This window comes from Corvus moneduloides, chromosome 16 (genome assembly GCF_009650955.1).
Source record: "Corvus moneduloides isolate bCorMon1 chromosome 16, bCorMon1.pri, whole genome shotgun sequence".
Lineage (NCBI taxonomy): Eukaryota > Metazoa > Chordata > Aves > Passeriformes > Corvidae > Corvus > Corvus moneduloides.
In genome coordinates, this window is record NC_045491.1 from 7,986,931 (window position 1) to 8,000,946 (window position 14,016).

Sequence of the window (14,016 nt, forward strand, 5' to 3'; positions counted from 1 at the left end):
CACCTTGAAGCAAGTAAGAGTAAGATCAGCATTATGTAAGGCAGGCAAACAGGTCATGAGGCACCCTAAGCATGTCCAAGAGCAAGCGGGGGAACTGTGAAAGGAGGCCTGATTGCAGATTATGTTTAACAAAGATTTGGAGATGACATCTGGAAGCCTGACCTTGATGTGTGTATGGGGGGAGGCAGAGCGAGACTCGAAGAGAGATGAAATTATGCAACTGCAGTGAAGCAGACAAAGAAATGCACTATTTACAGAGCTGTTAAAAGCTTCTTAAACTGCAATGCAAAAGGGACATGTAGCAGTCAGGTGACAGAGGCAGCAGCTTCATCTCTCAGAGCACAGTGGTGAACCATGAGCTGCAGCAGACACAAACACGTGCCCATAAATCAGCTCCTGGGAGGGGCTGCCTGGCTGAGCAGGGGGAGCCCCCTCTCCTCCTCGTGCTGGCTTCTCCCAAGCTGTGAGCACAGCACCCAGAGCTCTCACACCCAGAGCTGTCACCTACACACCACAGCAAGTCACACTCATGCCTTTCCTCCTCCCTGCTGCTTCATTTATACCGTGCACAATCCAAGGAAGATAGAACAATCCTCCCTTGTGAAATCATGGATGATCGGTGCTCCTTGTTCCATTAGGTACAGTGTGGGAAGAGTAGTTCTGTGCTTCATTTAGCACAAGAGACAGAGGGACCTTGATTAGATCTCTCCTGCAATGTATCTCCTTTCTAACTCTACATTAAGGCTCTCAGCCCAAAATCTCCAGTGGTGGCATATCCCTCTACATTAGAGCATTTCTTCTGAGCACTGATACCACAGCTGAGGCAGTACCAATAGCTATATTGATAACTGCAAATACAAGAGCCCAATAAATTTGTAGGCTCAAGTTTTCTAAATTTTTGATAGACTATTTAACAGCATTTCTTAGCTTAAGACAAGATATTGATGATGTTCTGACTGCTGGTAGCCACTACTTCCTCTAAAATCTGAAGCCAGGAAGCAAGAAAAAATATATGAAAGAAAAATACCTGAGTGTGTCTTTTACTGAATATCACTTGACAGGGATCAGAGGATTTCTAAGAAGTGCACAGACTTATTTTACATTAAAATAATTTCACCTGTTAAATGCCCTTGAAAGTGCCAGATTTGCAGCTCTATAGATGCAAGCCCTATGCATATAAACAAATTTGGGGTAGCATGGAGCCAGGCAAGCTACAGTGCCTTGACAGCCTGTGAGAGTCTGACTGGGGCCAAAAGAAGGGTTAACTGGATGGTAATTCTGTTTCCAAGCCTTTGATGACAGTAATTCAGTCACCAAAGTACATCCATGACCTTCAGGTGAAGGACCCTTCTGTTCCTATATCTCAAACATGGGTGGATGGGATGACAAGCCTTTAGGAGAAGGCAGAAGTAAAGGCAAGCATGCTTCCAAGTTTCCAGTGAGCTCATTAACTAAGACAGGCTGTACCCATCCAGTCTGCTCTGTCCAGCAGCAGGAACTTCTCCAGTTGCTCATATTAATAACAACCAAAACGATAAGGATTGGATTAAAAGCACCAAAACATACACCAAAACTACTTTTTCAGTCTGAAGTCAGAAGTTTCAGATTTATGCCCTCAGATAACAGCAGTGCCGTGACTCAGTGCTAAAGACAAACTCCAACTTACTTCTTTCGCTGCTCAGCCAAGGAGCTGCCTCTTGTCTGTGCAAACATGTCAAAGTCATCACGAGGATTACTGTGCTGGAGGGAGCTGAGTGTGCCACTGACGCTGTTTGTGCCCAAGTCTGCAACCAGAGGAGAAAAAAAAGTGAACCAATGAAATAACAAACCATATGTAAACACCATCCTCATTAACAGCTGCAGCACTGAGGACAGTTTTCTTCAAAAAAGGCTGGAGGATGCTAATCATGAGTTCTTAAAAGAAAAATGTTGAGATTGTCTAATTCATCCTGGAAGCACCACTCCATAAGTGGTCCTTGTCAAAACGCCAGCATTTGGGAATTGGTGTGTACTTGCTGCTAATATCCTGAGATATTTACTAGTCACTAACAGTCCAAAATTTTGGGCATGGACAGTAGTTTCTCCACGATGTTTTCTCTCAGTTACTGACTGTGAAACCAACACTTTCAAATGAAGGGAAGTGGTATTGGTGCATTGCTGAAAGAGGCAGAGAACCTTCAGTCAAATGCAATGATCCAATCACACAATCTTTGGTTTGATTTAATGTAAACCACCTAAAAGATTCATAAAACCTTTCACCCAAAGGTTTCAAATATTATTTGTAGAAGGGAAATCAAGAACATTCACCAGGCTGATTTCACAGAAAACTGTAACTAAGCAGAAATAAAAGTAGTAGTACAAGTTCTGCCATGAACAACAACCTGCACCCTTTCCATCAGTCTTCCCTCTGATTAATAAATCCCTCCCTTTGTGCCAGGCTGGTTGTGCCACGCTGGTTCTCAATTGCAGATTGCCAAAGTGCAGGGAGTGGGAATGCCTTCTAATCCTCCTGCAAGCCACGTACCCAAACCTTTCAGAGGCCACATGGCAACATTACTAGGTAGTGAAGAGCATGATCTAGATCAGGCACTCACCAAGCCCTGCAAGCTGTGAAGAAAGTGAAGATGGAGGTGCTGAGTTTCCAACCATTGGGCTCACTACAGCTGGAGAGCCAGGACCCAAATCTATTAAATTATCTTCTGTCACCTCATTCAGTACCTGTCATGACACAAGAAACACAGAAGTTACACATGCCAGAAATTTCTTCTTGTAGTACAGCACTAAATATCACAAAATAATGGGTGCTTCCTATAAAGTTCTCTCTTGCATGCTGCTAAATGGACCAGTTTCTTGGATATTACAGTGATGAGTGCAGAATAAAAAAGGTCAGCCACCAATAAACCCTCAGTTTGACTGCTCAGCACAGCAGGAAACTCTCCTGGAGGTCATCTACATCTTTTCAGATTCAACTAATGTGTTTAACATCAGACCAACATCAGAGCTAAGTCAAACTGATTCTCCTACCAATTTTCCACATTAGGTATAAACTGTTTTCCAAAACAAAACTTCTTTGTTGTGACTGAAGTGTCAATGCAGAGTCTTTGCTGAAGTTTGTATCACACTGCAGCAGAAGTGGTAAAGCAAAGTAAACAGAGGAAATGGCTATGAATGCAGAACAGAAAATGTAATAGAAGTACAGATTCATCATGAACTCAGACCTTGAACGCTATAAAACAACTACAGAAGAGTTTTCATTTAAAGAATAATTAGAACTCTTCAGCTGGGAAAGGGGCTGCTTAAATAGGAGATGAGAGTGGTTCCTAAAATTATGAATGGCATGAAGAAAATTAACCTGAACAGTGGTATTGTAAGACACAGTGAAGAAATATTAGGTGAAGCAAACAAAAATCATTAAGTGACTTGATCAAATGTAAACAAAATATTTGTTATATATAAATGCAAAATAAATATGTAAAAATGTATAGTGAAACTGTGGAACTTATTGCTTAAGGACACTGTGAACTCCTAAAGTCCACACGGACTCAAAAGCAATCAAAAAAGTTAATAGAGGAATGAAAACCCATCAAGGATTGTAAACACAGAGATGTTTTAGTGTGAAGTGACTTCCTGAGCTAGAAGCTGTCCCTTGGGGTTTGCCACATTCTTACTTTTCCTGGCATCTGCCAGTAGCCAGGCAGGACACAGGGCTGGACAGGTAAAAGGTGTGATACTACTGATAGTACTACAGCTGGTATGGTGCAGCTGCTGAGAGAATAAATGGAGTGAGGTACTTACTCCATTGCTGGCGTTCTGTGTTGAGCGTCCCGATCTGTATCGTTCAAATCTGTTTGGAAAAAAAACCAAACCAAAAACCAAGATGGATTATCAAAGCCACCAACAAACAATAAAAGCCATGAGTTAATAACCAAGTCATGACATGCTTGCCACTGAATTTAGTTTCCTCTGGTTCAAAAGGGAAGCCTGAAAGCTTTAACTCCAGGCTGTTCAGAGGGAGGATTGCTGAGAAGTTGCATTCTTGGCAAAGGTGGATTTTAAATTGACTAATCTGATCTTGCAGCACAAACATGCCTGAAAAACACTGTAGGATTTGTCTTTTGGTTCAGGGGTTTTTTTAATCATTAAGTGCTTTGTGACAGACTGTTGTGTGAGCCAAGGGACAGGAGGAACTGCAGCAAGATTGATGCTCACAGCTCAACAAGCCAAGCACCGAAGCTCCTCTCACTCCCACTTACCAGCTCCCTCTTGCTGCAATAATGTAAATGAGGAGCCATATGTGTGTGGCACAGCCCAACCCAGGCACATGTGGCATGAGGGACAATGAACAGCAGATTCACTGCTTAAAACATCCTGAGTCGACTCAAAGATGGTCAGAGCCTATGCTCAAATAGGTTGGTACTGTCCAAGAAGGAAAAGTAATGATGTTGGATAAAACCTTCATACTTCTAATGGGAAGAAGTCTGGCTAGTCAAGTTCTGGTCTCTTCTCTACTTGGTGCATCTGGGGCCACAAACCTAAACCCAGCTTTCACAAAAGTCTTCAAGGCCAGGCTGAATGGAGCTTTGAGCAACCTGGTCTAGTGGAAGGTGTCCCCACCCATGGCAGGGGGATGGGATTAGATGAGTTTTGAGGTCCCTTCCAACACAAATCATTCTGTGATTCTATGAACTCAAAAACAGCAGGGGAACTGCCTGCTCCCATCACCTGTCTGAGGCCAGTCTGATCTCCTTCCTCACCATGGAAAAACACCATGATTTCTTGGAGGTTTGAATTTTTTGAAGTAGTTTCAGAGGTAACCTCTTTCCAGCAAAAAGCCCATAACATTCATATAATCCTCTGGGGTTTCTCCCAGATGGACAAAATACATCAGGGAATGTCAAGCAAACTGTTTTCTTAATGTAACAGAGGAAAATGCAGACTTAAAAGGCAGCAAAACCAAATTCAGGCCCAAATTTCAATTTTAGGAAACTGTGGGTGTTTGCTATTACTGGAAATCCAACTCTCTTTGCTGGAAACCTAAGACACCTCCCACCTCATTTCTCACCAAAAGGCTTCTGTTCATTTACATCCCAAGGCTTCACAGCGAAGGCCAGAGCTGCTGCTTGAGTCACTGACGGAGCTTGGTCCCTGTGCTAGAAATCAGCATGATGGATGTGGAGCTTTTGGAATAGCAGAGGAGGAACTGGAATTTATTGAACGCTCAGACCAGTGCAGCTATTCCACCACAAACGGCTTGCTAACATCACTCAGCTCCCCTTTCATGAATAAATGACTACGAACACATCAGCTGCAGTCAGCAAAGTCGCAGATGGGCGAAAATAGAAAAAATATTAAGGGTGACCAGACTAAACCTTAGTGATAGTTACACTCTGCCACTTGTAGAATCCTGCTTGTGCATGAAACACACACCATTTCACACAAAAAGACAGCGTTTGTTTCAAAGTTTGCCCCATCTCCTCTGAACATGAAATCAAAGGCAAAATCGAGGGCACCAAGTCGTCTTTGCAGCCTTTGCCGTGACAGCACAAATTCACAGATCTAGAGTCTAATTTATTTTTAAAGGCTTGAGAAACAAAGCCCTGTGCTAAGAGCAAGGAACAAAGGGTACTCTTTAGTGCCTCGCTCCCCAGGCCTGTCATTAAGGGGAAGATTAAACTTTCCCAAGACTGCGGCATCACGTGTCACCTCCTGCAGCAGATGTGCCTGACAGCGCCTTTGTCTGACATGTCGAAAGTCCTGTGCCCCAAGTCCTGTCCCTGGGGATGGTCCCCGCAGACCAGCTCTTCGAAACATTAGCTCTGCACAAGACAGGCTTTTTTTTTTTTTTTCCAAGATTTTAAGTGTTACATAAAAACAAACCCTTTGCACGCACGATGCTCCCGCCCACCTCAGGCAGCTCCCCTTGCACCAGCACTGGGACTGGAAAGCTCGGAGATCAGAGGGCAGAGAGAGCTCACGGGAGCCTCCCTAAGCCAGCAAGCAGCACAGACATTTGTGCAGAGCCCAGGCTAACAGGGCTGTGACTGTGGCTGTGCTATTTTTGGTCCCAAGTCCCTACACCTGTACTGCCCTGCACAACAGGGACTTGCAGACTCAAGCCTCTGCGTTCAGAGCGTTTTCACAAGGTTGTCTTGCGTTTTATGGATAAGCCCCACAAAAATTCAATGCACAGTACAAAAAAAAAAAATCATAGTATTAAAAGAATCAACTGAATCAGGAATGTTACCATAAAAGGCCATAAAAACACTGTGTAAATGGTTCCTGTGGTTTGGTTCTCTGCATCATGTTGGACCCTTGGCCCAGATGGCCCAATTTCACCAACTGACCTATTTTATTCTTAAGTGAAAACCCTGCATGAATGTAAATGGTTGCTGGGAGAGGTGCCCCACCTTTCATATCGGAGGAAGACGTTATTTAAATCATCATTCACGTGCAGCAGCTCCTCTGTGACTTCTTCATTGGACACTCTTGAGATAAGCTCCACAATTCTCTGCTGCATGGCTCTGCAGGTTCGGTTCAGTTCCTAGGAGGAATGCATTGTGCACACACACAGTCTGATAAGCAACAAGCAATAAGTAGATTTAGTTGAGCTCTGTTCAGAGCCAAACATATCCCCCAGCTGAGAAACACTAAGACAAGTTTATCTTTGCATGATTAAATGTCACCCAAAAGCACATCTAATCAAACGCCCTTCAAGAGATGATGGCATAAAACCTTGAGAGCCTATTCACAATTCAACTTCCTGATTCTTCTTTAACTCTGAGCACTTCAGAAAATAAATATCTGTATTTTAGTCATCTTGTTTAAGAATAAAACATGTTAATACAACAGCTTCCCAGAAGAGAGCTTTCAAGGAAAATTCAATCTGCTCTTTTTGGCAAAACCATCCTTAAAAACAAAATTATGTGGATGGTGGAACATGTTGAGGAAAAAAGGTTCATCAGGGCTACCACAAATACTAAGTGTGTACTAGGATGAGAAGTGCTGGTGACACAGAACTTACCAACTACAGAGAACTTGAGGGCAAAGACAAAGCAAGGAGCAGGAGCATGAAAAGGTGAGTGTTCCACACACCTTCCAGTACTGAGACACAAAGAAATGTTCCCTTCCACTGAGCAAGTGCACAGACAAGAGACTGCACAAAGGCAATGGGGAATTTCAGAAGAACATTTTAAGGAATGCAGAGTGAGGGCATTTATTTTAGAAGTCTCTTATCAAATAATCTAGATTTCAGTTTGCCTAGACCGGGAGTTCTCATGTTTCCAAGACATCTCTTCCATCACCAATTACTTAGCAGAATTCTGTAGTCCTGAAAGGCCTCAAGACCAAAAGTCAAACTGGTCTTCTGAGGAGAACTGCAAGAAGAAACATGACATATGGCAGGGCGCCTCTGATCAGGCCCACAGTTTTACTTCAATAAGCACTGACATTCCAGCTAAAGCATGTCCCTCTGTCATCTTCCACTCCTCCCAGCTCCACTTCACAGCAAAAATTCAGCACTAAACAAGGATGACTTGTTGGTACACAACCTTCAGCATGAAAGCAAAAATGTGTTTGTTTTCCTTGCATGGTCTGACATCCTAAGCTCTGGATAAATTTCACCTAGTGCAATCCAGCTGCCTTAACAGCTTGAGGAATGTGTTCTCCAATGTCAGTTTTGATCCCATCACTTTCGAAGCAGATTGTGACATTTCAGAGGTTTGTTTGCTGCCTTTCCGAGAGGGCTGACAGTACCTATCTATTCTGCTCAGAGCTGGCTCTCTAGCAGGCTGTTTACATTTGATTGTTGGAGAAAATGTCAGGAACTATTTAAGGAGGAGGGCTATATAAACCTCAAAGCAAGGAGTCCTTGCATGCTGCACCCAGCTCACAGCCCTCAAAAGTCACAGTCTCAAAAGACTAACCATCCTTTGTGATCAAAAACGGGTTCTCCCCAGCTCTGTGATTCAGATTTAGGCTGCATCAGTCACAGAAGGGAACCAGCTGGAATAAAGAATCGTTGCTGTCACTCCATTTTATGATCAAGTTCTTTCACCTTAAAGCTGTGCTCTGAGGTTACGCTGTCAAGATGCTGATGGTTATTTCTCAGTGTAAGCAAACTGTTCGATTTCGGCCTGTCATAGTTTCCTGGAAGCTGCTTTTGTTTTGAGCAGTTCGACCCAAACGGGCAGTAACTGAAAGGCTCTTTATTGCAAAGCCTCTCATCAGCTGCCATGATGGCTCCAAGACAAACACACAATGCCACTGCATGGGAGAGACCAGTTTTTGGATGGATTTCAAACTCTGATGTATCACAGAGAGCAATTCCCTGCCTTCCTCCAAAAGGATTGCTGTGGGAGCCCATCCTCCCCACTTGAGGATCAAAACAGAAGGCTATTTCTGAAGCTATGGAAAGGCAAATACCACATTAAGGGCAGCAGCTGGAATGTCAGATTGCAATGCTCCTCATCTGTGGGACTGTGTGACTTTTCTTCAGCCAACAGGCCACCCCACGACCACTGGCCTTGGGAAACAGGTGTGAAGCCTGAGACATGAGCTCAATTCATACTGTTCTCCCTCTTGAGATGCACAGTGCTGCACTGGATTGAGATTTTCCAGCAAAGAAATCCCTTTCTGATTTCCCAGTCTAGCTCTCTGGACACCACAGAACTTCACCTGAGCACCTGCTTTAAGACACTACACCTTCAGGAGAACACATCTTCTGGAAAGACAGTTCATTTCAAGTGGCAGAGGATCCACAGACCCAGCTGGAAATATGGAATGTTGGTTTCTTTGTTTTTTTTTTTCCTGCACGGTGACTGGGAATGTTTTGACACTGTACAAGTGGTGATGGGGAGTGTAAAAGAAGCAGAAATGCTCAGGGCTTACAGAACCTGTGGCTGATTCGTGGTAAAGGAGACTTGATATGCAACATTGGGAAAAATTTCTAGCTACACAAAGAGGAAAGCACTGGAACAAATTTCAAGGGAAGTCAGGAAATTCTTGTCACTGGAAGCTTTAACGAATGGAGAAAATCAAGTGATGGCACAAGGGTCAAGCACAGCCCACATCCATTATGAATCCAAGCATGGGCTGTGAAGTGAGCTACAACAAAACACACCCCCCCAGAGAAACACAAGCACAGAAAGGATCAGAATCATATTTTCTAGGAAACTTACCTGGAGTAACTCAAGGTCTGAGGAATCCTCTTGTCCAGGTACCATTTCTGTCAGCATTTCAGACATCACTTTTGTATTCCCACGAACAATATCCAGCTCACTGCGCAGCCGGGCAATCTAAATTGGGGTAACAAGATAGCAAAACACTGTGTAATCTGTTGGTTTAAGCAGTTCATTTTCAAGAACTGACTTTGAGATATCTCTGGTTCTGTCTGACTTGATATCTCAGGCTCCAGACATTCTAGCAAGAAAAAACCAAAAAAGATACAAAGTTTACCAAGGAGAAAAGGAACAGAAAAAGGAAAGAATTATCATCACAGACCCAGATGTGCTGTGTCTGTATGGAAGAGAAGCAATTGCAAACAGCACCTAAAGTCAGACCTTGGCTGTAGTGCCTCACTCCAGTGTGGGGAAAGATGTACATATTTTAAGTAGAATCTTTGGCTCTGAAGTTATCATTTTTTACAGGGAGAAAAGAAAATCCTATATTAGGGCATTTGCAAGGGCTTTACTTCCTACATCTGCAAGACATTCTGTGCCTTGAAAGGAGAGGGGCTAATGGGAATAACTGGCAAAATACTGCTGAGTGGGCTGGACCAGCAAATTGTGCTGCCATTACCAGGCCGTAGAGACACATCTAAAGCCCAGATCTTACCATATAACAGGAAGAAAGGTTACTAAGTAGAGCCAGACCTAGGAGACAAAGTCCAAAAAACTAAAATGAAAGTTCCTCTGCAAATTAATTTCTAATTTGATTTGCTGAAAGAGTCTCACTTGAAAAAATCAACATGCCAATACCTGTTCAGAATTAGCAGTGATGGGACCAGTCACATTCAAGGCTGGGGCCTGAGGAGCAGAATATGCCGTTGGAGAGGATGAAGAGTAAGAACCGATGCTCATCCTTTGCTGAGACTGGGAATTGTGCATATTTGCTGCAGGATCAACTTCAGGAACACTCTGCCACATCAGAAAGACAGGAGTTCAAAAGCTGAATTGGGACAGCACTTGCTTTGTCAGCAACCTCAGGCCAAACACGCTCAAATATAGAACATAACTGCACCTTGTGGGAAAGGTCAGTGCAGCTACTAGAACAGACTGGCAGCTCCAAAAATCTTCCATGCCCGTATCTTTTGACCCAACCCACAAGAATTTAAGTCCATTTACAGGAAAAGTGAGAAGCAAAATAAAAACAAGAGCCAAAGAGAAATAATTATAAATGATTTTAAACTAGGAATTAAGTTGCAGGCTTACCAAAAAATGATGTGATACATAGATACTGAATTTAATTAACCTTGACACAAGAATTGTAATCTCTCAGTCCTTGATCACTTGCATTTGCCGCTTCAAAGATTCATTAACCTCAGTTTTCAGAGTGAATAATCAGAACACCTGTGATCATTTAGTTACTTCCAAGCAGCAGTTCTGTCAACTTTCCAGACCTAACTTTCCAGAAGCGTAAAGTTCGCACATTACTGTGGGATCAGAGAGAGATTCAGACTCTGTACACCTCTAATAGACAGGCAGACCTTGGCTCAGGGTTATTACCAACAGAAACAACCACACTTGAGTAAAAGAAGTAAATCTCAATCATAAATCCTGCTGGGCTCTCTTAGAACAAATTAGTTGCATTTGTTTGGTGGTTTTGTGGTACAAGATTAACTGTTACAAACTCTTTTCTTCGTCTCAGCTTGATGATTGACTCAAGGGAGGAGACAGCTTATCAGGCTGTACTATGCCTTTCTTACATGCCCTTTCACTATTAAAATGTCCTTCCAGGAGTAAGAAAATGAGCCAAATTCAGAGAAACGGGAGGGGAAAGACAAGTAGTTATCCAACTATTTGGATATCCTGGGAAAACACCCCCGGAACTGCAAAGCTGCAGCTTACCCTCTGTGGTGTGTGTATTGGAGACAGAGCATCAAGATCTGCCATGGGGAACTCGATGCCTTTTCTCTTGAGTTCTTCATAAATATGCACTACTCCAGTTAAATCAGGGCTACTTCGGAAGGCATCAGCCCAAGCCTGGAAAACACGAGGGATTATCCATAAACCTTCCAAATTAAGCTCCAGCCACACCCTGATCCCAGATACTGACTGTAAAAGCTTTCATGGATTCCAGCTTTAAAGGAAAGCTGGAATCATCAGACCTGGTCTAAAAGGTCCTGCAAATATTAAGACAGTCACCTGTCTTACATTTTATTCAGATATAAAATAGACAGGAACCCAGTGCAGAGTAGCTGTGAGTAGCCCCTGACATCATCAAAATCTGTGAACATACATGAAAGTCTCTTCCCATCTCCTCTCCTCAGCAATGATTGATGCTGATCTTTTCTAGCATACTGCAGAGCAAATGACCCACCAGGAAAGGGCTGTGTGAAAGATTCAACAGATCTAACCAAAATTCACAAAGCTGCACAACAATCTTAAGTAATCTCCATTCACTTTGTGAAACATCCTCATTTGTTGCCAAAGGAAAAACACAGCCATCAAGTTGTCTTCAGTGTTTTATTTGGACCAAACTTGAATTTAAAAAAAGGTCCTTTCTGAGGTTCTGTTCTTATGAAAGAGACAGTCCCCTGAGCAGCAGAACTAACGACGCCTGGGTTCTGACAGAGCATATCAAACACTCAGACACCCCAGTGTGGCACAAAGGACGAGTTTAAAAGAGAAATTCCCACAGCCAGAACATTCATAGTATCTCTCCTGCATGAATTCTCTGGTGTCTAAAAAGACTTCAATTCACATTTGAGCTTTTCCTTCAGAGGGAGTACTAAGTGCTTCTCTTGGCTAGCCAGCCTCCTGCACTCACGAAGCTGCTGGGAGCACTGTATGCTGAAAGCCTCAACCCCCTTTTGCTTGTGCTGGAAATTAGCCAAATATTAAAAAATTAGAGAAAGGAAAAACTGAAATATTATGACTCAGTTAAAAAATGAAGCATTCCACAAACCCCCACATGTGTGGAGCAGAGTATCAGTGTGCTGGATCCAGAACGACTGCGAGACACGTGTGTGGGCTCTGAACTTAATTCATTTAGTCATCATTTTTACACTAGCTCTTTGACTATTTTTCCTTTAAAAGCTCTTTGAACCATTTTTTATATTTGAGAGGACAGAAATCAAAGTTAGCAAAGTAAGATAAGAAATAATATTAATTTTTAACTTGCATTCGTATTCTGTTCAGTTCTAAGAAAGAGCATTTCCTACCATCTGTGCCCGGGAGACAATCCATTATCAGGTACAAGCAGACAATCCTGGGTTTGCTTCTCAGCTTTGTTAAGAGTAAATTAACTGCATCAACTGTTCTGATGCAGTGCAAGTCCAAACAGCCCTGCTTGAGCCAGAGGAAACAGCTCTGACAGCACACAGCCATTGTTTCCTTGGAACTGACCTTCCAAAACATCCCCAATTCTGATGGAGATTTTGACTGCACAAGTAACTCCACCTTTGCCATTTCACTGCCTTTTCTGTTTACATTGGAAGCCACCTGAATGATGCTTCTACATAACGATGTTCACCACTTCAACTCTATTTGCAAGCAAAAGGGAAAAGTGTGAGGCGAGGGATGTTCTATTTAATAATCGTCACTCAAAAGAAACTTAGAGACAAAAATATGCTGCATTGCTGCCCCCAGTTTTTAATGAGGCTTGTTTGTCCAGGAGGATGTACTAACGCATTCCCTCTTTCATTGGCTTCCTGTGGATTTTGCAAAATGATCTCATTTCATCTGCACTCCACCTTTTCAAAATATTCTCTCTTCTGCAACTCTCTACCCTGGAGAAAGGAGACACTTCCATTTGTATTCTTCTTCACCTGAGCTGGGAGCATTATCTACATTAGTGTGTCTCAGAGGTCACAAGCAGGACAGGCACTATTGTTCTAAGTGCTGTCTACACACATTGTAAGACAATCCCTGTCCTAGACAGCTTAAAATCCAACCAGGCAACTGCAATATTAGCTCTGCTTTATGGATAAGGAGCTACACTAGAGCTTAGGAGACCTGCCCATGGTCCAAATACATGTAGGACAGGGGGAAGACTGAATTCAGAGCTTCTAAGACTTTGGGCCAGACTATCAAATGTAGATGCTTCAGGATAAATCCCACTTGGATCCTCAGTGTGTCCAAACAGGTCACTTAAATCCCATTGTAAATACAGCCCCTAGATCGGGGACCATCCCAGTGTTTGAACACTGGGTGATAGGCGAGCTCTTACCAGGGGCACAGCCACAAGGAATATTTCCAAGGCCTCCCAGCAAGGTAAAGAAGGAAGGATAAGCACTATGTAATATATGCTAATTCATGTACACTGGGAAATAGGTTGAGAAAGTGAGACACAAGATGTTCAACATCTCAAAACAAGTCAAGCCTCTAGATAAGAAACTGGATGGCAGCTTTATCTACCCTTGTTATGCAAAGGCCCACGAATACCACAGCTGTGTGGCTGAAGACATATGCTGTATGTACAGCTCCCTTCCATGCTTCCAAGTCTGGACTATTAATCCTCTCATTTCCATTCTTATTAATTCCCTGATACTAAATTCTAAGAGGGATACAGAAAAGGATAAGTGCAGTGTTGGTGGGACAGAGTTGAGATCAGCCCTCTGGGCCAGGGTTAACTCCAGCCCCAGGGAACTCTACAGAGCACAGCCTGAGCTGAGTGAAGCTGTTACCACATACGAGGTATTTTGGGGGCGTGTGTCCATAGGGCACCTGGGATAAGCGACTGCAATCACTCTTCCAAACTTGCCAGGCAATCTGGAAAACAAACTTCCCAGCTAAACAGACACTAACAGAATCCACCCACAGGCAACCTTCGTAATTTTCAGGCTTTTTATATCAAAAG

General features: G+C 43.1%; 1 protein-coding gene across 4 annotated transcripts in view; it reads right to left on the reverse strand.

Moving 5' to 3' along the window:
* The window catches only part of TOM1L2 (target of myb1 like 2 membrane trafficking protein), a 57,251-nt gene that overhangs the window by 19,923 nt on the left and 23,312 nt on the right, over positions 1-14,016 (reverse strand). For all 4 annotated transcript variants that reach the window (XM_032126092.1, XM_032126090.1, XM_032126089.1 and 1 more), the window contains 7 exons: positions 11,064-11,198; positions 9,975-10,133; positions 9,177-9,293; positions 6,408-6,541; positions 3,796-3,844; positions 2,595-2,718; positions 1,667-1,784 (listed from right to left, as the gene is read on the reverse strand). In XM_032126092.1, coding sequence (XP_031981983.1) covers positions 1,667-1,784; positions 2,595-2,718; positions 3,796-3,844; positions 6,408-6,541; positions 9,177-9,293; positions 9,975-10,133; positions 11,064-11,198 — 836 coding nt within the window. The remainder of the gene's footprint in view (positions 1-1,666; positions 1,785-2,594; positions 2,719-3,795; positions 3,845-6,407; positions 6,542-9,176; positions 9,294-9,974; positions 10,134-11,063; positions 11,199-14,016) is intronic.